This window comes from Taudactylus pleione, unplaced genomic scaffold (assembly GCF_031769625.1).
Source record: "Taudactylus pleione unplaced genomic scaffold, aTauple2 ptg000329l, whole genome shotgun sequence".
Taxonomy (NCBI): domain Eukaryota; kingdom Metazoa; phylum Chordata; class Amphibia; order Anura; family Myobatrachidae; genus Taudactylus; species Taudactylus pleione.
In genome coordinates, this window is record NW_028284730.1 from 1923794 (window position 1) to 1948709 (window position 24916).

At 44.4% G+C, this 24916-nt stretch overlaps 2 protein-coding genes across 2 annotated transcripts in view; one reads left to right on the forward strand and one right to left on the reverse strand.

Moving 5' to 3' along the window:
- The first annotated feature begins 106 nt into the window (after positions 1–106).
- On the forward strand, positions 107–6527 carry MAT2A (methionine adenosyltransferase 2A). Its single transcript, XM_088443297.1, has 9 exons — positions 107–279; positions 3269–3346; positions 3424–3546; positions 3630–3742; positions 3828–3971; positions 4082–4300; positions 4403–4585; positions 4687–4820; positions 5155–6527. Exons 1-9 carry the CDS (start codon positions 186–188, stop codon positions 5255–5257), a joined length of 1191 nt encoding a protein of 396 aa, XP_088299423.1. The 5' UTR covers positions 107–185; the 3' UTR covers positions 5258–6527.
- GGCX (gamma-glutamyl carboxylase) overlaps positions 6111–24916 on the reverse strand; it is a 35225-nt gene continuing 16419 nt past the window's right edge. Inside the window, exons 7-15 of the mRNA XM_088443296.1 lie at positions 18800–18963; positions 18294–18559; positions 16727–16858; positions 14620–14771; positions 14315–14484; positions 14034–14164; positions 10738–10885; positions 10259–10454; positions 6111–6867 (exon numbers count right to left, since the gene is read on the reverse strand). Of these exons, the coding sequence (XP_088299422.1) occupies positions 6699–6867; positions 10259–10454; positions 10738–10885; positions 14034–14164; positions 14315–14484; positions 14620–14771; positions 16727–16858; positions 18294–18559; positions 18800–18963 (1528 nt within the window). The 3' untranslated portion in view covers positions 6111–6698. The remainder of the gene's footprint in view (positions 6868–10258; positions 10455–10737; positions 10886–14033; positions 14165–14314; positions 14485–14619; positions 14772–16726; positions 16859–18293; positions 18560–18799; positions 18964–24916) is intronic.

Consider the following 24916-nt stretch of genomic DNA (forward strand, 5'->3'; position numbering starts at 1 on the left):
AGCAGTGACGTCACGGGCAGGGCGGGCTGGGGAATTGGACGAGCGGTGTCGCGCGGGATGCATGACGTCGGCGCTGGGAAGGTATAAGAGACGGCGCACCTGGCGCCATTCCCTCATTCCAGCCGGCCAAGGACCAAGCAACCTCGGTGTGTTAGTGGTCAGCGCTCTCCGCCATATCAGCCGCAATGAACGGACAGATTCTTAACGGTTTCCATGACGCCCTCATCGATGAGGGCAGTTTCCTGTTTACCTCCGAGTCCGTTGGGGAGGGCCACCCCGGTGAGTGTCCGTGACAGCGGCGTAATACGGGGGGGGGGGGGGGGGAGCGTGTGACAGGCGGCTCCATCTATGTGCTGCCCCCTGCCGTGTTTCTATCGGTCATGTGTTTCAGTAGCTGTGGGCTATATGTGGGGAGGGGTTAAAGTCTACTGAGCGCGCGTTTGCCGGTGTGCGCGCCGCCGCAGTGCAGCCCGGAGCACGTGGTCTCCCCGTGCTCGAAGAGGGACCTGGCCGGCCGCATGCGTCACTCTCTGGGCCGTGCAGGGCGCAAGTGGTCAACGTGCTCGGTGCCGCTGCCACCAGCAGCGACAGATGTGACTGCAGGGTGCGGGCAACTTGTGCTAGGCATATCCATAGTAGTGTAGCCAGAACATTTACCACTTATCTTGTAGAGATCTGTATGCAATGTGATCCTATGGAGCCGCGTTGTATTGTGCCTAGAAACACAGACAATGCTGCAGATGAGTTTTCCTAGCTCCATGTGAGAATGAGCCCAGGTCACATGAGGTGCGTTACATGTGGTGGTAATGCCTTACATTTTGTCTGATGGGTAGTGTTGTATTGTCTTGTGCCAACGCTTAGGAATTTGGGGTGTTACAAAGTACATCTAAATAGGCAATTGATGAAATTACTAGACTGCCTGATCCTATGATAAGCCAGAGCTGTAACTAGACTTCTTGGTGCCCTGTGCCAGAGCATTGGCGCCCACCTTCATTTTTTAAATAGGGACATGAGATTGCACCTTGAAAAGGGGCATTGCTTCATGGGTAAGGGCCAGGCCAGGGAAGGGAGGACAGGAGATGCTGGGGATAAAAGGAAGCTACAAGTAAGAATGATGATAAAAAGGAAAATTGACAGCACCCCCTGCCCTGCGGTGCCATGGCACTGGTCGCACTATTCTAGTTACAGCCCTGATATTATTACTAATGCATTAATACGTGGACGTTCTATGATTCGTTTTTGAAGAGGTGGATGTGACCTTCTGATGGGGCCACTTTTGACCTGTCAGTACAGTAACTTTCTAAAATTAATCAATGATGGTTCTCTGATGTCCTAACACTAGTGACTGGTCCCACTTGCTCAAATGAAATGTACTGAGGGTTTTTTTTGGATAATGTTTAATGAATGTGCAACTGCTCAATAGTAACTTGTGGAAGAAGGGAAACCGATTTAATTGAGATCTGAACTGCATGAATAGCTTCCTAAAGTCTGATGGGCGGCATGTGGTTTCTTAAGGCAGTCTGGTGACTCCTCAGTGGGTGTAGGAGGGGATGGCCCAATGGGTGAGCTTCTCGTGTGATGTAGCTCAGGTTTCCTGATGTACTATGCTGACAGCTGCTTCTAAAGGATCCTTAGCATGCTGCCTATACTGCATTGCTATTTGGAGTAGGGGGGTCATATGGGTGCTTAATACTAGTGCTCATTTGACTTTTTTACAGGAAAGTATAGAGCCTTTAAAACCAGTTAAAATGCGTAGAATGTTTGCTGAAAGAGCATTTGTATTGAGTGCTATAGTCCAAATTGCTGCTGTCTGCATTTTCCCATGATAGTAGTGCTCACTTGACAGCCCCCATTATACCCATAGTTTCAATTTGGAGCACTTATAGGGGTATTCAATATGAAACGTAAACTTTGCCGTCTATGCGTGTTGAAGTTTTCGCCGCACATTGGAGCTTTTGCCGGTGAAAAAGTATCGCGCGCCCTGCTTATACCCGTATGCAATATGAAATCGTCAAATGGCCCCTGGCGAATGTGATATCGCACCCCCCAAAAAGATGTTCTGACATGGGGATCACTCTGGGTACCCCTGATTAGCCCTGCTGAATGTTTTGGGTGTCTTTAAACGGGCTCAATAGCTGCTATTTTGGGAAGGTGGTGAAGAATAGTATTTAGGTTTTTGGGGTTTTTTTGCAGAAAATAAGTAGTCCCAGCAAATTTTGGGTACTTGAAAATGGGGGTGAGCATATTTAACAGTTGCTAAAGTGAAGTTTTAAACGTGAAAAATCCACCTGCTGCAAACACCTGCAATGAAAAAAAACACCAGGGGCATACTTGGGGACCTCCCTAGATTGTCAAAAAAATAAAAAAACCTCAGTTACCTTTGGGGGACTCTGAAGGTTGCAGGGTGGTTTCCAAAATGTTACACCCCAAAACCCCCATTCTGCTTTTTTTTTCACCACCCTTTCCTTGGTGATATTTTTTCGCAGGGTCGAATGCAATATACTTTTTGCACCGGCGAAAAGTTTTCAAATTGTATAGGGTGTAAAAGTGGCAAAAATGACGTCATCCGAGCGAAAACATCGCAGAAATGGAGTTTTTGCTCCATATTGAATACCCCCTATATGACTCTACATTTCAAATGTAGAGTGAAACTCCTACGGCAGTTCTCGTGCTTGGAGTGTACCTATTTCTGGCTTTGTTTGGGAGCGGTTTCCCTGAGAAGTAAACATTGTAGAGTTACTTGCTAGTTACCAAAGTATCTTGGCTAATGCTGGAAAAGTAGATTTTAAATGCACTGGTCTGACTTGTGATGCAGTGTTGCTATATATAATGGGTATGTGACTGCTAGCTGCTTTTCTCTAAGCAGCAAACATCCGGTTACAGGGTTAATGACTTGAACAGAGATCATGCAGGGTTTACATGTCCGCATTGTATTTCAGTGTCACTACAGAGCTGTAACTGGACTCCCTGCTTTGCAGGGGATGAGCAGGTGTAGGGTGTAATGTCCTTTTATAGAAGTGCTTTATATTCCCAGCCCATTCTGAAGTTTGGGATGCAGGCAGAAAGGTCAATGTTGGGTTGTGGTTGCCAATGCTTGAGCAAGCATGGAGATGATGGAAAAGGCTAGAGCTCAATCTGTAGTCACAACATGGTGTCTCTCTGTAAAGTGAATAGCTCATTGGTCTCTTCCCCTGCACCCACACTTCGGGAAGGAGGCTTCTTCAGTGTATTGTGTTCCTCACTGGCTTAATCTGTTTTTGTCCCACAGACAAAATTTGTGACCAAATAAGTGATGCAGTCCTTGATGCCCATCTGAAACAAGACCCCGATGCTAAAGTTGCTTGTGGTAAGTGTTTAAGCAGCATCACTTAATGAGCTATGTTATCTTAATATAAGCTGTTCTAACTTAATGTTCATCAACAGAAACTGTAGCAAAGACTGGCATGATCCTTCTCGCTGGCGAGATCACGTCTAGGGCGGCAGTAGACTACCAGAAAGTTGTGCGTGAAGCTATCAAACATATTGGCTATGATGACTCCTCCAAAGGTAGGTAGAGGTCTTTAGGAATAGTATTTCAAAATTGTACTATTCATAGTGTAGTAATCACATGTTCTCTAAACTGTCTCCAGGCTTTGACTACAAGACTTGCAATGTTTTGGTTGCACTTGAGCAGCAGTCTCCAGACATTGCCCAGGGTGTGCACCTGGACAGGAATGAGGAAGATGTGGGAGCTGGTGATCAGGTGAGGAAAAGTTAGAATTGCTAGAAGCTTGTGACAATCGCCCAAATATGGCTTTGTCTTCATGTTGTGGTTTGTTTTTTTTCAGGGCCTAATGTTTGGTTATGCTACTGATGAAACTGAAGAGTGTATGCCTCTAACAATTGTCCTAGCACATAAATTGAATGCCAAGATGGCAGAACTGCGCCGCAATGGGACCCTACCGTGGCTTCGTCCTGATTCTAAGACTCAGGTGAGAAGGGCAACTTTAAGTAAAACTAGTAGGATGCTTGATGGAAATAAAGTTTGTAAACAAGCTTTTGTCTTAACTATGAAAACCTCATTGTTTCCCTTCAATGACAGGTGACTGTCCAGTACATGCAGGATCGTGGGGCAGTAATCCCCATAAGAGTACACACAATTGTGGTATCTGTACAGCATGATGAGGGAATCTGCTTGGATGAGATGCGTGATGCACTGAAAGAGAAAATCGTGAAAGCTGTGGTTCCTGCCAAGTATCTGGATGATGACACAATCTACCACCTGCAGCCAAGTGGGCGTTTTGTAATTGGGGGTCCACAGGTCAGTTATGGTCAATGCATGTTCCACTGCTTTCTTAGGTTAAATCCTTAAATACTTGGTTATGGGGTGTTTTGGAGTGACACAAATACTTAACTGTTTTAGGGGGATGCTGGATTGACTGGACGCAAGATTATTGTGGATACCTATGGAGGCTGGGGAGCTCATGGTGGTGGGGCCTTCTCTGGCAAGGACTACACAAAGGTGGACAGATCTGCTGCCTATGCTGCCCGTTGGGTGGCAAAATCCCTGGTGAAGTCTGGGCTGTGCCGCCGGGTCTTGGTCCAGGTGTGTATAAATCTTGTGATGGTTTTTAATTGTCAGGTGCTTCAACAAATGTGTCCTTTGCATGCCTGTTTTCACACTGCAGATGTCGATCTCTTAAACAGGTTTCTTATGCAATTGGTGTTGCCCATCCTCTGTCTATCTCAATCTTCCATTATGGGACCTCCCAGAAGAGTGAGAGGGAACTGCTGACCATAGTAAAGAAGAACTTTGACCTCCGACCTGGTGTAATTGTCAGGTAAAGTTGGTGATTAGTTGCTTTGTTTACCAAAATAGTGGGAGGGAGGTGTCATTGCCTTGCTGAGGTAATGCTCTAATATATGGCTAGTCAGAAGGGGCTTGTCCTGCATTGTGTGAACACTAAGCTCTGAGAAGACTTGAAGGGGTTTCAGGCCATTGGTGGACTCTGGCATTAGGCAATGTGAAGTGGTGAGTATAGTCTTGGATGGTCACAGGGGTAAGTGCCTTGTTCTGAACCAATGGGGCAGGTTCTTCCCATAGCTGAGGTAAATTGATGCAGCAAAAAAATGTTCTGTAGACTGCATATTAACAAGCAAACTTGTATATTCCAGGGATCTGGATCTGAAGAAGCCAATTTATCAGAGGACTGCAGCCTATGGCCATTTTGGTAGGGACAGCTTCCCTTGGGAAGTGCCCAAAAAACTGGAGTATTGATTGTTAGGCTTTTCCTCCTTTGACCTGCTGGCGTTATATACAGAGAAGCCTGCAGTTTATTAAGGGAGGAAAAGGCCCCTTCTAACCCTTCCTGTCATTCTATTGGTTCACTGTAGTCTCCAGTATCATGTCCTACTTCCTGGAGAGGGGACCATGTATGAGTTGTATTGTCACTGCACCCCTTCATTGCTGTCAGTCTAATCTATTTACTATTGGTGCTTCTAGCAGGATAGGCTTTTACTTCTGGTAGCCTCAAGTGTGTTGTATCCATGACCAAGTCTATTATTCCCTGGCTTCTATCTTGGGGTGGATCCAGAGATCCTATATCTTATTCTCAGTCCTATCTCTTATAGGATCTGGGTGTTGAGCCCTAAATGCTGTTGCTTTTAATTAACCTCACCATATCCTTCTGCATGTGAATCAATGGTGCCCTATACATTCAACACTGCACTTTGCTGAAATCATACACAACTCCTGATAGCTGTTAATGCAGTACACAACTGGTCCAAATAACTGAATTGGCTGCTTAGTGCTGTTACAAAGCTCTTCCGGTGCCTGTAGATGACTCCCTCCTTACCCACTCCCCTTTATATCAGCCACAATGCACAGACCTCCCTGCCTAGTATTAGATCTAGTTTTATTCTGCTGGCCAGTGTCATGTCTGCTATTTATTTTCCCCTCTGTGGTTGGCTGGTGTGGCTACAGAGAAACCAGTATAGCACAGAGTTTAGACACAATACTGGCTGCAGACCGAACAAAAGGATCTTACTTGAAAATGGATGTGTAACTGCTTTATTTATTGTGGAGCCAGGCACAGGTGTAAGTACAGAGTAGCCTGTGCCACAGGTAACACTTTTTTATTTTTATTTTATTTTTTAACTTTAATACACTTTATGCTGTGTCTGTTATAATGACTCCACATCTCCCAGTAAACTCTGGCATGCTAAGGTGTAGTACAGAAAAACCTTAGTTGCACTTTGCAGAGGACCTGGCTTGTGATCATGTGTCAAACTCATTCAATTGGAGTGCCCCCTACAGGAGTAAGTGCACCATACCAGTGTTGTACAGAGAAACTGGTTGTTTACAAGCTATCCTGTAGTGGGTTCTCTGATTACTAATGTGTTACACCATCCTCCTACTCCAATTTTTAGCTATTCCATGTGTCTGGTTAAAAATAACTCACAAGATTTAATGAATAAAGTATTAGGTGCTCCCTTTAAAATGTGTGATGTCTTTTATACTGTTTTAGAAGTAAACTATTTTCAATATTCCCTGGTAAAGGTCTCTGGATTTCTTAATACATAAACATCTAATAGTCATCTTTAAGCATTTTTATTGAGCATGGCATCTGGCTGATGTGGTCAGTCAGCAGTATAAAATAGTCAGCATATGTACAAAAAAATATATAAAACAGTCCAGCAGTACTTTTCCTCTTACTGGGTCACAAGTCCAAATGTTCTGACTCTTGCAGAGATTGGTCTAGTTTCCTGTCTTCCTGGTACTGTGGATCTTCATATTTTATATTGGCAAAGGCTACTTCCTGTGCAAGCTGCTCCAGTGATGGTCGGCCAATGATAAGATTCCGCAGAGCAATGGCTGTCAAAAGGAAACTACAGGGCAAACTGAGTATTAGGATGCATTATATAATATCACTTAAACAGAGCAGTGTTGTCTAATCACACTGGATCAGGGGCAAACTAAACATTTGCATTTGAGCATGTCCTACACTATGTACTTTCCTAAACAAAGTGAATCCCATGTATCTACATACACTATCACTGCCTGGCCTGTTCTAACGCACTGCATTTGAGCAGTGTACTTGCCTCTTTGACTAAAATTGATCCAAGCTAGCAATGGTATATCTCACCTCCCCCATTGCATGTCTATCTCAATCATGCAGCCTTAGAAAGCAGACCTTTCCATGCACAGTATGTGTGACTACCTCCTCCATAAAAGGTAGTGTCAGTCACATGGCATTAGTACCATTTAAAACGCATATCAGCTTACATGTGGTAGACTTGGCCACTACAGCACTTTTAAGACCATGCCCATGTGTACTAATCACTGGTGATGAGTGAAATGGAGTACTGTTTTAGCCTTTGTAGCCAGAGGCTGTAGTTATAGCAAAACTGCACATCTGTTCAAGACCTTTGTGAGAGAAGATGGATAATGTAATCTGAGCATCTCATTTGTTAAATAAGGTTAATAAAGAAAAAATATATCATATCGCAATAGCCAAAGCTTTATTCTATTGCCATTAGTGTCCTATTTTCAAATATTTTTTTTTTACTGAGGGAATATACTACTCCTGTATCCAATTTCTCTACTTCCCATATTCAAAAGTACAGAAACTTCACTGGACAAGGGCACCCAGGGAGTGATGTTGCCTCCCCCATCCTTTATAAAACTAACCATGTATGGGGGAAAAAAAAGTGCACGAATACAATAAAAGGTGTTGCTAATTAAGCATAGACCCAGGAAGGGCTGCAAACTTTTAGTGGAGAACACTTAGCAATGCTCTGACATGTTTGTGGTAACATGCCAAGGAGAAGACCTCTGCAATAATCAATTTGAGGGGAGGAGAGAGAAAGTTATTCAGCCATTGGAAATCAGTCTACAGTGGGTGGTTACACAGCATGGAATAGCTTCACAATCATTGAGTCCTATATATAATGGAATATTCAAGAGTGAAATGCTGGATACAAGAACCTTGCAGCTGAAGGTAGAGCAAGATGCAATCAGATAATGGTTCTAAACACTCCCAACAAATCTACCACTGACTGGGTGAAACCAGGCATGTCCAGACCACACCTACTGAGCTAATCAGTGGTAGGACCACCATCAATGGTGCCAGACAATTATAGAGTATAATAAGTCATTCAAATGCATGAGAGGCTGCCAAAAAAAAAAAAAAGTGAGATAAGGCCCTGCTTGGCACAGTGTATAGACTATGTCATCAGCTATCGATTAGAAGGGAGGGTGTATAACAGCACACTGCAAAGCAATAGTTTGTAATGTGCTATGTAAGGTAAAAAAAATTTTTGGCAAGCTTGTGTTTAATCAATCCTGGCCTACAAAATAAGTAGAACCTAGTTACAGAATCCTAGTATATGTGCAAGCCATTCATAGCTACAGTAAAGACAAGCTTCTGCAGCAATACAGATGGTGCATTGGGTAATAAATCCAGAAAGAAAGGGGACTGACAACTATTGTCGTATAAACTAGATCAGACAGGCCCGTTTTATGTGTCTCCATATACCCACTTCTGTTATATTTACATTCAAGTTTTCCACCTGTATTAGTCATTGGCAATTCCAAGTCGTGATTGCATGCATTGGAGTTTTAGTTAAACTCGCATTAGTCTCAGATAACAGGGTACCTCATTTTGGATGACAAACGCCATCCCTGACTTGTCAAGAAACTGACAATAGTGTTTATTAATATGTACTTAAAACTTAAACTGTTTCACACATGCAGGTGTCAAAAGAATGTGATATTGGGTATAGGAAACAAGTGAGGCAATATAATGATCACTGGACTTTGAACAGTTGGGATAGTTACCAGTTTTATCTGCACTGCAACTGGCTCTGTCTACTCAGGCAAATCAGCAAATGTAAATATTACATTCCTCCGAGCCTGGGAATTTTATTTAGTTTAGTCTTTGGCAGTACAGTTTACTAGAGGTTCCCTACCCCCAACAAAGTTTAAATGGTCAACTGAAATTATTAGGCAAAAGGATATTATGTATTTAAAATGTGTCTCATCTGCCTGTTCCTTGTAATACGTATTTGCAGAGTTATGTATCAAAGCTTGGAGAGAGAATATTGTAAGAGAGAAAGTATTAATAGACTGCGAACTCAGTTTTCAAACAATATGTAAATGTCAGCTAAAAGCTGATTGTGAGATATAAAGTACCAACCAATTTTATTTCTCTCCAAGCGTTAATAAATACACCCCCCTCCCCCCTAGGTATTTAATTCTACAGTGCAAGTGTAAAGATTTTCTGTCCAACCATCCAACTAGTTGATTGGTTGGAATGAAAATCTGGTAACGTATGAGAGTAAATGATGATCAGCTATTTGCTCCTAAATGCCAGAAAACAGCTGAAAATGGTCGTTCAGACAAGTTTGAACAAATTATTTAGATCAAACATTTAGCAAACGACAGTTTTTGTCCATTTTGTGGCGTTTGGGAGCAAATTACTTATCATTTGCTTTCATACCTTACCAGATTTTCATTCCAACCAATCAACTAGTTGGATAGAAAATCTTTACGTGTGTACCCAGCCTTAGACTAGACCTATTAAAAGACCATTTCTACTCAGTGCCCTGATACATCTATAGTGTTTGCAGGTGTGACTTCTGTGTGCTCACCATGGCAAACTGGTTAAACAATTTTGGGCATGAAACAGCATTCTTAGGGGTCATTCCAATTAGGCGCAAATGAAATGGCATAAAAATGCCAGCAGCAGCAATTCGCAGCCCAATCTCACCCCGGACTCTCACACATGAGTCCGGAGGTACCGTAAGTCCAGCTACAGCCGCACAAACTCGCACCTAATTGGATTGACCCCATTGCCTTGCGATTTGACACAGTGACATACAAAGTGCATAGGATGTTATCTAGAACAGAATATAGGTAGTGAATGCTGGGTGTATGCTGCAGATCCATCAGTGATCCCCATATGGTTTAAAACAGACCATGCAAGCTTGTAATCAGGGAACGCTCATCTACAATGGTCAATCCATTCACCTCCTGTGTTTTTTCTTTGAAACAGCAGTGAGAAGTCGACAAATGACTTGTATAGGAACACAATACATACAAAGTATGTTACAAACACTCATTTCAATCAAACTATTGGACAAAACAAATTATCATTGCACTAAAAGTGCAGCTTATTTCTCACCCTTATGGTTTCCAAGAAAATAACTTCTGGCTATGAAAAAAAATGACAAATCCATACCATATGTTCCCTTTTGAAAAGAAGTCAGAGATACCTACCTACGACGCAGCAGATAATGCTTCTTATTGAAGAATCTTTCGAACCTCTGAAACACTGTTGCATTTCGCCTGCGCTCAGCCTCTGCTATCCGCTTCTGTCTACGCAGGTAGGTGAGCACCAGGGGGTCTGTCACATCAATATCTTCCACTACTCCAGAGATGAGGGGCTGTAATTCTGGAGATAGAGGAGCGGACTCTGGAGAGCAGAGGAAACACTGGTGAAATGCAGAGTCTAGGCCAAGGGGGAAGGGAAGGGGGTTTGGGGGTCTTCTAGAGAACTGAAGGAGAAAATTGATTTAGCGCACTGAGCATGTCAGATAATCTGATTATGTGGAAATGCCTCCTTTGATTTTTCAATAGTCCCCAAAGAGTAAGAAGTTGGGTTATGTAAATGCCCCTTCCCTGCTGTTTAAAACCCAATGCATGCTTCATAAGTGACCGAATACCATTGTCTCCTCACTTCAGCCAATAACACTCACCACTCCCATTCTCCACCTTCTCCTTCAGTTCTTGCAGGCGGGTGAGGTTCTGCTCCAGGCTCACTGCTGTGGTGTTCACATACAGGTACATGTAACAAGAGGGGCCCGGTGATATGGTAAACACCTTGTGATACTCCCCAGCTGGCAGCTGTAAAATAGCAATGTGGTACGGTATATCTGCATGTGAATGGTACAAGCTTCGTCTGTAACCTACAGGAATATCCACCAACATTCTCATTGACAAAGACTTACTGGAGAGCCAACACGGTGCTACAAGACTTAGGGTTCAAACTGCATTTTATTATCAGACTCTTACTATGGGAGATACACCTACAATGCAGGTAATAAAGTCTAATTCTCATGGAGGCAAACCTAGTCATGCATTCATAGCTGCAGGTGTCCATGCATGTGTGCAAGCTCTAAGCATATATACTAATGCCTCCCAGGCTAGCATGTGTCTACATGACCAAAACGGACAGTCCTGGCCAAAGAGCGTCAGCTGACCAGATTAGCAGGGTCACACACTGTCTCTTCCTTTGGCCAAATTCATATTTGTCATTAAAATATGATGGTTGGAGAGGAGAAATATCCCTACTACTTCCCCTTCGCTAAAGAGAAAAGAATAATGAGATATATATCCACATGACTTTTTACTTACAACAAACAATACTGATAAGCATCCAGTCAATTTAGATAAGATTAATCACAACTATGTGGGCTGCACACGTGGCCAACCACTATTGAATACAGCCATGGCCAATAGGTTTGAGAATAACACAAGTATTGGTTTTACACAAAGTTTGAAGCTTCAGTGTTTTTAGACCTTATTGTCAGAAGATGTTACTATGGTATACTGAAGTAAAATTACAAGCATTTCATAAGTGTCAATGTAATTGTCAATAAAAGTCTTTAAGTTTATGCAAAGAGTCAATATTTGCAGTGTTGACCCTTCTTTTTCAAGACCTCTGCAAATCACCCTGGCATGCTATCAATCAACATCTGGGTCACATACTGACTGATGGCCGCCCATTCTTGCCTAATCAATGCTTGGAGTTTGTCAGAATTTGTGGGACTTGAGGATTGACCACAAGTTCTCAATGGGATTAAGGTCTGGGGAGTTTCCTGGCCATGTACCCAAAATGTTGATATTTTGTTCCCCGAGCCACTAATACCCCTTTTCCACCAAAATTCCAGGTCTGACCCGGAGTTGGAACAGGCTTCCTATCCGGATCAGACCCGGAATTTAGTCGCCGCCGGCTCGGGATATTCCCGAGTCGGCGCCGCTCACACCGCAGTCGGGTCTGCATAGACCCGGCTTTTCCAGCGTGAAAGTGGACGCTTGGAGATGACGTCATCTCCAAGCGCCACTGAAGCTGGGCAATCGGCCGGCATGCGGCTCACTCCAGGTCATCAAGACCTGGAGTGCGCCATACACACAGGTTTCACGGGCTATGCCCGTGTTTAACCCTATTTGCCTGGGTTGGATTGCCGGGTCACTCGACCCGGCGATCCAACCCTCACCCCTTTAACACCAAGGAGCAGCCCGGGTTAACCCTGCAATAACCCGGGTTTTAGCTCCGTGTGTAAAAGGGGTATTAGTTATCACTTTTGCCATATGGCAAGGTGCTCCATCATGCTGGAAAAGGCATTGTTCATCACCAAACTCTTCTTGGATGGATGGGAGAAGTTGCTCTTGGAGGATGTTATGGTACCATTCTTTATTCATGGCTGTGTTCTTAGGCAAAATTGTGAGTGATCCCACTCCCTTGGCTGAGAAGCAACCCCACACATGAATGGTCTCAGGATGTTTTACTATTGGCATGACACAGGAAGAAGACTTTTGGAGGATGGCCTGGTGTCAAGAGGGGCAGCAAAGAATCCACTTCTCTCCAGGAAAAACATCAGGGACAGACTGATATTCTGCAAAAGGTACAGGGATTTGACTGCTGAGGACTGGGGTAAAGTTATTTTCTCTGATAAATCCCCTTTCAAATTGTTTGGGGCATCTGGAAAAACGCTTGTCCGGAGAAGGAAAGGTGAGCGCTACCATCAGTTCTGTGTCATGCCAACAGTAAAGCATCCCGAGACCATTCATGTGTGGGGTTGCTTCTCAGCCAAGGGAGTGGGATCAATCACAATTTTGCCTAAAAACACAACCATGAATAAAGAATGGTACCAAAACATCCTCCAAGAGCAATTTCTCCCAACCATCCAAGAACAGTTTGGTGATGAATAATGCCTTTTCCAGCATGATATAGTTATCATTTTTGCCTTATGGCAAGGTGTTCCAAGTGGCTCGGGGGAACAAAACATTGAAATTTTGGGTCCATGGCCAGGAAACTCCCCAGACCTTAATCCCATTGAGAACTTGTTGTCAATCCTCAAGAGGCGGGTGGACAAACAAAAACCCACAAATTCTGACAAACTCCAAGCATTGATTAGGCAAGAATGGACGGACATCAGTCAGTATGTGGCCCAGAATTTGATTGACAGCATGCCAGGGCGAATTGCAGAGGTCTTGAAAAAGAAGGGTCAACACTGCAAATATTGACTCTTTGCATAAACTTAATGTTATTGTCAATTTGTCAATAAAAGCCTTTGACATTTATGAAATGCTTGTAATTTTACTTCAATATACCATAGTAACATTTGACAAAAAGGTCTAAAAAAAAACAAACAAACACTGAAGCCGCAAACTTTGTGAAAACCAATACTTGTGTCATTCTCAAGGGGGGGGGGGGGGGGGGGGGTAAGGATTAGGCACTTAGAGGGGGGAAGGTTAGGGTTAGGCACCCCTAAGGGAAGGTTGGGGTTAGGGGGTAGAATAGGTTAGTGAATACTTACCTGGGGACGATCGGGATTTTCAGCCTTGTCGGGCTGCGCTGTCGGGATTTGAACTACCGGCCAGGGGTCTGGCGGTAAATCATACCGATTCCGCAGTCCCATAACCTCACACTGAATTACTCCCTCCCATTTAGTGATCAAGTCTTTGAGCAGCTTGTAAATACACAATATGACATTCTTATTTATAGTGCATGTGGATCTGTACAGGGCAATGCACCGGTTATGGCAGAAGACAAACACGTTTACACCCAAAAGGAGGACAGATAATATATATTATCTTTGGAAAATGTGACACGAGGTAGTTGCTGCCAATGCCACTTGTTTCAAGTCTGAATTCTCCTAAATATTGGGACAGCCGACGAAATGGCTGCCTTCACTGAGTGCAGGTGGTGGCTTCAGGTTAAAGGAAGTAAAACAAATTAGAGGACACACATTTATGTGTTTTTGGTTACCTGCATATGTTCGCCCTCACGCAAAGTGAAGTTTTTGGTGTCTTTCACAATCTCCACATTGACTTCCCCCTGCAGTACCTGTATGCTGGTGTTACCCAGGTCCTCATTCACAAAATTCTCCAAATGAAGACCTGGGATGAAGAAGCGATTGTAAATAAGGGAAAATGGATGAAGAGGCCAGGAACAAAGCAAGTGGGGGGAGTTTGCTAGATGGGAGAAAGGAAGATGTGGTCATGATTATAGATATACATTAGTTTAGTCACCAAAGCCTTCAACCTCACCCGGGAAGTCTGCTATGAAGACCACGTCAGTCTGATTGTCCAGGGAGTTCTCCACCTCTTGGAACTTTAATCGCCATGGTGACAGGTCAACCAGCAAGGGCTTAATCCAGGGTGTTTTATGGAAAGGTGACCACTCAGCCTTCACAATGTCCACCGTCGGGTCATAGAGCCTAACAGAGAGGCAGTGTACTGATGTGAATTAGTACAGCAATGATTTTGTTTTCTCACCAGTGATGTCTAAATAATTTCTGTACATTTTTAGAATGTAAAATAAATGTTTAGCCCCTCCCACAAAAAGTACTCACCGCTGCTGGAAGCGATCATTGATAGACACCCATACATCAAAGTAGATTTCAGGCTCAGAGATATTATACGCTCCCAGGAGGCCCCGGAGGCAGGTGGCATACTGTTTCAGCATGTCAGCGTGATCCTTCCAGCGCCGGGTCTGGGTAAACACCTGACGGAGGCATGTTTATATAAACAGAAGGTGTCAGGCGGTGCACGAGGAATTTGCTTCAATTATTCTACTGTGAGCCCCACATTCAGTACATGAGTATATTCAATTTAAATTGTGAATTACATCTACGTCATCCAGTCACAGTTTCCGTTCAGTTTCTCGCATTTTGAGCTGAAACATTGATCCCTGTGGTTAAACTCCTAGTCTGTCTCCTAAAAGTCTATAGTACTCCTAAATGCATTGAAGATATATTACCCCTCTGTACTCATAAATAAAAAGATTGTGTAAAATGACAACATTTCAAATGTTGGAGTGTGTCAAGTGGAATACTGTTAAACAGGTTCCTTCTTCATAGGTATAATACAGGGACTAAGGTGCCACGAATTAAAACCAGGGGTTCTCAACTACAACCCTGTGTCTGTGGAAGCAGGTGGGATAGCTACTATCCCAGCAAAATAGATTAACTCACATGTGCATCATTAAAGATATCCTCAAAACATGACCTGTGGGGTACTTGAAAACCCACCGATTTTAACTATTATATAAGACTAAGAAGCCTATGTATCCAGTTATTTTTGCAGTTTCTGCATAATTTTATGTATTGTTCCTATGTACTAAAAGCACAATGCAGGATATTTTACAAAAAACTCCTGCATAGTGCTTATTAGCGCTGCAGATCGCAGTCCCCATTATCATCAATGGGGACTATGATCTGACCCCTATGTACTAAACTCCAAAAAGCAAACGCTTTTCGGAGTCTAGCCCTGGTAGTTGATGGTGTAAACTAGTATGAGGGGCAGGAGAGAGATCTTTCTATCCCTGTCTCGCAGCCCCCGGCCAGCTGCGGAAGCTAAAACCGTGCACATGTGCAGTGTCAGCTTCCACCGGAGAAGTCTATCACTTCTATGGAAGACTTCTCCTAAATGCCGGGGATATAACTCACAACCACTGTCCCTGCAAGTTCCCCTTTGTACATAGCAGGGATATTTTTATTAAAAATAAAATTATCCTGCGAGTTAGATACATAATAATTGCGGTAGTACCGCAATTATTAGTACATAGACCCCTAAAACCTGAACGCACATCTTACCTGACTTTATACATATAGCCTGTATGTCAGATTATGTTATTAACATTCTCCAACATTCTACAAGTTACGAGCCCCATACATCGGACGGCCGTGTAACAGTTCCCCTGATCACACTGGTTATCCCGATCGGTGGCCATCAATGATCGCAGATCTGTTGCGGAATCTGTGAAATTCTTCACGTTAAAAATCCCCGATTTGCTGATCAGGATCGTATATTGACATGGATTTCACAGATGCCCTGACCCCAGGGTCTCGGGGAATTGGCCCAATCCATCACTGATGTAGGTGGGCCTTAACAGGATTTTATTTACAGCCAAGCCAAAGTGATGGAACAGATTACTGTTCTCCTGATTTTCCACTTTAGGTTTATTCAAAAGTAAAATGTGATGGAGTATTTCACCCACCACCACAAAACTGCTAAAATACAGACCTTTGGCAATTGTTTTGCCTGTGACTACCATTGCTACTACTAAAGAAATAGTCCCCATACCATACTCTCCAGGAAATCCAAAGCAGACCAGGCAGATCCGTCCCATTATGTGCCCTCCTTCATTACAGTCTTAGGGCTTTATTTACGAAGCAGCGGTTTTTGGCAAGCCACCGATTCCCGGTCGATTGCAGATGAAAATTTAAGACGGCACCCGCAGTGTAAAGCACGCCAGGCTTTACTCTGACTGTTGGTGCAGTTTTAAAATGTTCACCTGCAACCCGCCAGAAAGCAGCAGCTTTTGTGTTTTTCGTAAATATACCCCATAGACTTAGTCTTCCAGGCAGAATACAGCCAGATGTGAGTACCAAATGCTAAACCTCATTCCGGACATGGCAGGAGGCCTATTCTGGCACGCACAGCGGGGCAGACACTCACCCCTGGGTTAAGATACCCGATCTCTCCAGTGACTCCATCTCTATATGTAACTTTCACATGTTGGTGTGAGCGTGAATGCACCATCATATCCCAAGAGTAACCATACAGGCCATTCGTCCAGTTATTGTAGCCCTGAGGATACAGCGGGGACATTAGGAAGAGGAACAAAACACAAGTGAACAGACAAAAACTATAAAAAAAAAAAAGATCCAAAGCTCTGCAGGTGTAATAAACACTTACAGGTCCTTACTGCTGAATATGTTACACTGCTACTGGTTTTTTTAATTATTTTTTTTCAGACATACTTTTACATAGTTCACAGTCTACACAGGGTGGCAAATTATTTGTTATCTGTTAGATTAGTCCTCTGACATTTGAGATACTGTTTGTTACTGGGTTAATGTTTCCTTCACGTACTTACTGTATACAGCTGAGGACATGAGGCAAAACCACGTTTTGTGACAGATTTTTAGAAGATTTGTCAACCTCAGTTTATTTTTTCTTAATACCATCACAATGGCAGAGCATCAGTTACTGCAGATGACAGCCAGAACAGCTGGCAACTGTATATAAATTCGGGAAGCACTCTGAATTAATTAGGGTGCATACCTAATGGAGTTAGGAGGAATACTGACACCATACTAGAGGAGATGATAGAACACACAGCTATATGAATATAGGTGCTGATTTATCAAATCTTCTAAAGAGGACCAGCTACCAATCAGCTTCTAGGTATCATTTACCTAGTACATTCTGTAAAATGATTTCTACAATGTGATTGGTTGCTAAGGGCCACTACTCCACTGGTCTTCTACAGAAGGTTTGATAAATCTCCCCCATAGTGTGGAAAGTACAAAGTGTGAAATGCATAACAGTTAATCAAACAGTTGAACAAACAGTTGAACAACATCTGAGACTAGAAAATATTTTTGCTATTGTTTCATGTGTTGGCTGAACATTGTTAGGACTACGAGATGCACTAACAAAGACTCTTAGAGCTAGGTGTGCAAATGCTAGGAGCTTTAAGATAACATTTCAGAACTAACTGTAATAGTGACTAGGGATGATCTGGATATTGTGGCTATTTCAAAGTCATATGATGGATACTCTTATCAGCTGGACCTCTGTGACCTAGCCGTGAGTATCTTTCCCCCACCCTTATACTAATTCCCTAACACGAATACCCAAACATCCTTAACCCCCGACCCTAAGAAACCTTTAACCCTATCACTTTAACACTAACCCCTAACTCTAATACCTTAGCACTAATACCCAAACAACCTTAACCCCCGACTCTAACAAAACCCTAATACCCTAACTTCCTAGCACTTACCCTAAACTCTAATACCCTAACACTAATTTCCAAGCAACCCCTAACCACTAAAAACCTACCTTAACCCCCCACTCGAACCTAACCCATCCCCAACCCAAAAAGGGCAGACTAGACTGGCCATATGGTTCTTAACTGCCATCAAATTCTATGTTTCTATAGTTTGATGTAATTGTGTATAGTGTATAAACGTACTACTGTACTATAGGGAATAATAGGGAAGTCATCAGCTCTCACCTGTGTAATGAAGTGTGAATAGGGGAGGAACAGCTGCTCCATGATGTAGATGACAGTGAAGATGGCGCCTAGTTTATGCCGCAGTCCTGGCAGTACAGCGCTCTTCCCCTTTTGCCCTGGATAAACACACTCTAAGCTTTTCTGTGCCGATTCCGTGTGCGGCAGCGCCCAGTGTAAGCAGCGAGGCAGCTTGGATACAAGTCGCCGCGGCCAATCAGGATAACAGAATAGTGGGCTGGTGGCCAACATTGTGTAGGAGAACATACCTGTGGGATATAACAATAATAAAAACAATATGTTTAAAGGATCAGAGATGAGTGCAGTCAGGGGCAGAATGAATATAAGGAATGTGGGGGGATGGCTGTCTGCTACTGGGGGAGATATACAGAGCCAGTCATTGTATGATAGAAGAGATATTGTGAGTAAGGATGAGGTACTATACCATGGGCTAATGGTCACACCCCTATACATGTATGGCGGGGAACACGTACTGCACACAAACTCACCGATACTGAAAAGCTGCGAGTTCATGCAGTGGAAATAAGAGACAAAGAATAAAGCCATTGGACGGGTGATATCAAAGAAGAGGAGGTATCCAGCCGTCATGTCCAGGATCAGACCTCCCCAGTGCACAACTACAAGGTTCGTCATCTCCTCTGACATAACCAGCCTAGGAGGGAAAAACACCACATCTGCATTAGATCTGTCATTATATATTATATAATATATATATATATATATATATACATACATATACATACATACATACACACTCGGTAGAGGCCTGGAAGAACCGGTACTCAACCTCAAGCCCTGCGATACAGCACGCTACGAACGCGTTATAGACTATTGTCGCATCAGCTAACGAATTACCGTGCTTTAAAAGCACATAGAGCGATGGCGTGCTTCTTAACGGGCAGGAATATAAAAGATATAATTGTGCACAGACATCATTGGTTTCAAGAAAGCAATTGGACATGGTACCACCTTTCTAGATAAACCCCCAGGATGCTACAAGTGCTTAAAATGCACAACCTGCCGCAACATGATCACAGGAACGGACTTCAAGGATCCACATATTGGCAAATTGTATAAAGTCAACCATGTAGTAACACGCACAACGTGCTTTATTGGGTACATCATCAAATGCCCCTGTGGTATGTAATACGAGGGTAAAACTACAAGAACAATGCGTGAAAGGATGGCTCTACACCATTCCGCCATACGGTCAGCACTGGCAGGTAAAACAACGGATCAGCCAGTAGCCAGGCATTATGTGGAGAGAGGCCACAGCTTGGCGAATTTTCAACATAAAATCATTGATCACATCCCACAATCGGTGAGAGGAGGAGACAGAGCCGGCCAGCTTTAGCATCTGGAGGCTAAATGGATCCCAAAATTAAATACAACCGTCACACATGGACTAATGATAAAATATGTTGGAATACATTAGGACTCATTTCATTATCCAATTGTCCGAATGTTGACAACATTGATTTATGTTAGGTTGCCCTATTAGAGAGAAACCCACTAGTATAGTGAAATAAAGTACATCTTGGATTTCTCCCGCGATGTGCACACATGACATGTGACCATGCATTACCTTGTAACTTCCTAAGTAGCATTGTAATATTCTGAGTTTGTAATTTCCCCAGTAGCATAGTCAGTCTCTCTCTCTCTCTCTCTCTCATTATGGATTGCAACAGCGTACGCAGATCGACCGATGCTGCGTACTGCACACTGCGATCACGCGCACAAAGTGAGTTACAGGGCATCAGCGTTTGGGGAGTGGTGACAGGGGAATGGTCGGAGAAACGCAGGCGTGCTTGTTGGTTTGAACACCGTTACATGGACGTGCATAAATGAGCCATTACGACGGCATACGCAGCTGGAGTACTCACTGCGTGCAACGAGACTTGCAATTTCTGAGACAGGTCACCTGCTGTAATTCTGCATGTGAGGGTCCGATGTTGCTGATGTATATGCAGGACTGTGAGGTATTACGGATGTGAGAAAGCGGTAGTGGGCGGCTCTATGCTGGCTGAGTGGTTGCAAATATTAGCATATTTTCGCAGCAGAACTGCGTGCGTAATCGCAGCTGTGATCCGTAATTAATCAGGCCCTTTATCAGTACTTTTAAATATTTACCCACATCCCTACGCAGGTGTCTACTTAGACTGGTGCCATAAAAATATAATGAACTACATCTCCCACAGTATTAAAGTTGCACAATCAGTAGTAACTGCAGAGCACCACCTGCTGGCTTTTCTGTGCATAGCAGAACTATACAGATTAGTGTGGTCACATTTTAGGGCCTGATTCAGAGATGGACACTAATGCAATCGCATTTGCAATTTCGCACGGAACGCAGATGCATAAATATACGAATGTTTCCAAAGCATGCCCGAGCATAGGAACACCCACTGCTGCCTTCTCGTACCCATCCAATATCACACACCACATACCAATATAAACATCGGTAACACTGACATAGATCGGGCAGTGGTGCAGAATATGCAGCAAGTCTGACTGTCTCACACACAGCGTCTCTCCTGACACGGAGAGCTCTCATGCTGCAAAGGCGATCGTAATGACTAATTTATACACACCCATGAAATTACATTTAAACGGTCAGACACTCCTGCGTTTGCCTAACCAAGCCTGTTACCTCCCCCAAATGCTGACTACCTGTCACTCACTTTGTGACTGAATCGTCCGTGCAGGTGTAATTGCAATACAATCGCTGCGTATGTGCAGTGAGGCTTACATGCATTCGCAATGGAAAACAATCGCTCCATCTGCGTAAATATCGATATTGCGTACATCTCTGAATCAGGCCATTACTCAGCAGACCAGGCACCGGATTAGTTGAATAATGCTAAATCAATAACAATAATATATATACACAAGATATATCTTACATGTAAAATATATCTTGCAACCTTTATAAAAGAAGCAGGTTCTACAGATCTGAACTAAATCCTGTGACACAAAATACCATGTATCAGATAGAGATCTGCTTAAAGCTGCATACACACGTAACGATTTTGTGAATGGTTTAACTATAATGACGTCGTTATCGTTCAATTGTTGAAAAAAATCATTCAGTTTCTGAGTTATAACGATGAACGATTATAGTTCATTTCTGACTGACCAACTGAGCGATTTTCATTAAGGGAAGGAACATTTTTCATTCATCGTTCATTACACTTCAAAAAATCGTTCAAAAGGAAAAACCGAACGAAAATCGTTCACTAACAAAATCATTACATGTGTATGCAGCTTAAGTCTTTGGCCCTGATTCAGACCCACTCGCGAGCGGCTGTCCGCTCGCAAGTGGGTCGATGTTCTGCACTGAGCATGCGCACGACGGAGGGAGCTCCGTCGTGCGCATGCGCCAGACGCGACAAGCGAAGGAAAGTCCTTCGCTCGTTGTGTCTGATCAAAGGGGGCGTGCTGTCGATGTTGATTGACAGCACGCCCCCTTTGGTGGGCGTGCCGGGGGCGTGCCTCCCTGACGGGGGCGTTCCCACGGGAACGCCTCCCGTCAGAAGCCGGCCCACTGACATCACTAGTGATGTCAGTGGGAGTGATTTGGCTCTGATAGAGCCAAAATCACTCCGGAGCTTGCGGTTGAAAACCTCAACCGCAGGCTCCGGCTCGCAGTTTCGATGGTCGCGATGGTCACGACCATCAAACTGCACGCTCGTATAGGCTGTGGGTGGTGACCCACAGCTATACGAGCGTCCAGGAGGACGCTCCATTTTTATGGAGGACGGCCCTCATTCAGAGCGTGCGCTCTGCTCAGAGCGTACGGCTCTGAATGAGGGCCTTTATTTGATGCAGTGTTGGACATTCTTAGAACATGCAGGTGCTATCGCTGTGTATGCCAGAGGAGATTGGGGGCTCAGTAATCACATGGAAGAACACTGTGCTCTGCCTCCATTACCTGCCTTTTGCAGACAATTGCTTATAGTGGACCATTGGCTTGCACTCTGTAACTTATATCTCTTTTCCACCAAAAACCCAGGTCCGACCTGGGTTTTTGGACATGGTTCCAACCCTGGTCAGACCCATTTGCACTGCACCTTTCATCTGGGTTACTCCCAGGTCAGCCCTGTTCACACTGAACTCATGTCTGCCCTGCTAAACCTGTGAGGTCATAAAAAGTGGGAGGTGAATGCTCCACAACCACCAATCAGCTCATTTTAGGCATGATCTAGGTCAGATAACCTGGGTTGCACCGTTTACACTGCACCATTACCCGGGTCCATCCTGGGTTCAACCCTGGTAGCTACCTAGGTTGGATTGCAGGGTCACTTGACCCAGGTTATTTTTCAGGGACCCTTTTACACTGAGCTGCAACCCGGGTAGACCCAAATTTAAATTGCACATATTAAAGTTATTAAAACTGCTTATTTAGAGTATCTGCTAATAAAGGGCCTGACTAGAGGTGGCCGCTATTGCAGCCTCGACTGTGTCTTTTTGCTCAGCGCAAATGTATCTTTATGCTTATGTGGCTACTACAGAGACACCCATCGGCTAAGGCGCTAATCCGCTGCAGTGTGTACAAAGTCGCACTATTAATCGCACCATTGGACATTGCACCAGCCCTATGGAAGCACAAAATGTCCACTGGAAGCCGCTGATACTAATTGGAGGCGGAGAAACGCGTTACTGAGCCCCACTCTATTCCAAAAATAGCCGCTGAGCATCTGTCCAGCATCGCTGAAAGCACACTCATATCCAGAGGAGAAGCATTTCTTTTTCTTGCCTAATTCTATCAGGATGCTGCATGAATAGGATTTATCAGCAGCACAAGGTAAAACAAGGATAATCACCTGTGCTTATAAACTACTCTGGACTGTGGGCCTGATGCAGCAAGGATCGATATTCTGCTAGAACGCACGCACCACAGTTGCTAATATTAGGGGTGAAATGCAAATGTTTGCAATCGCATTGCGATCACAGCTTACCATAAGGACGACCCACTTCCCCTTACTCACATCCGTATACTTGGGCAACATAGCAAAATAATCGGTAACACCGAGTAACATCGGACCCATACGCACAGTTAAGGCAGGGTCAGACCTCACTCAGGAATTGCTAACTTCAGCACACGCTGTGAGGCATCAGGCTGAGTATGGAATTGCAATGGATCACTTATGCACGCCCCTGCAACGCAGTCCCAACGCACTGGCACGCCTGCATTCGCCTGGCCACCCCTCCGTCAATACCCACAAACGGCACTTCCTGTCAATCACTGTGCTCAGGGTCTGCGTAGCCTCTGCAAACACATTTCCCATCGCAATTACTAGTTTGCGCACTGCGATGCATGCGTAATGTGAATTAATCGACCGATTGCGTGCGTCTTTGCAACTGCGATCCTTGCTGAATCAGGCCCATGTTTGTTAAGCTTTGGGAAAGGGCATGGTTAATTGAAAAATCCACATAATTGCTGGACTATTTGTGCTAAGGCATGTCTACAAATAAACAGAAAAAGGATCTGCCATAGAAGCTGCTCACCTGAGGGAATATTGGGCCTGATTCAGAGCCGGACACTCTGACCAGAGCGCTCGCTCTGAATCAGGGCCCACCTCCATAAATATGGAGCATCCTCCTGGACGCTCGTATAGCTGTGGGTCACCACCCACAGCATATACGAGCGTGCAGGATGATGGTCGCGATGGTCTTGACCATCGCGACCATCGCCACTGCGAGCAGAAGCCTGCGGTTGAGTTTTTCAACCGCAGGGCCAGGAGTGATTTTGGCTCTATCAGAGCCAAAATCACTCCCACTGACATCACTAGTGATGTCAGTGGGGCCGGCTTCTGACGGTAGGCGTTCCCTTGGGAATGCCTCCGTCTCGCAGGTACGCCCACCAAAGGGGGCGTGCTGTCAATCAACATCGACAGCACGCCCCCTTTGATCAGACACAACGAGCGAAGGAAAGTCCTTCGCTCGTCGCGTCTCACGCATGCGCACGACGGAGCTCCCTCCGTCGTGCGCATTCGCAGTGCACACCATCGACCCACTTGCGAGCGGACAGCCGCTCGCGAGTGGGTCTGAATCAGGCCCATTGCTTGCATTAAAAGGAATTCCTAATGTTAAACATCCAGGTGACTATCTGCATGTGTATTATACAATAAATTCAAAAGGAGATATTAATTCTACTAACATTGCTTATATAACCAAGCCGAATAAAAAGGAGCGTACTAACAAAGATACTCCTCTTACTAACATTGCTTATATTAATCCTGATAGAGATTTAAGGACTAATGATCTCTGGCCCTGATTCAGAGCCGGACGCTCGTTCTGAATCAGGGCGGGTTTTTATTTGGAGCGGCCTCCCGGCCGCTCGCAGAGCTGTGGGTAACCACCCACAGCTATTGTGAGCGCCCAGGATGATGGTCGCGATGGTCAAGAGAGCCAGAAGCTCTCCCACTGATGTCAGTGGGGTCGCCCACAAATTGCAGGCATCGCATGAGAACGCCTCCGTTTGTAAAGCCACCCCCACGCCACGCCTCCAAAACGGTGCGAGCTGTCGATCAAAATCGACAACCTCCCCCTTTTGGTGCGAGACCCGGAGCGACGGAGTGCCCGTCGCTAGCCGGGTCTTGCAC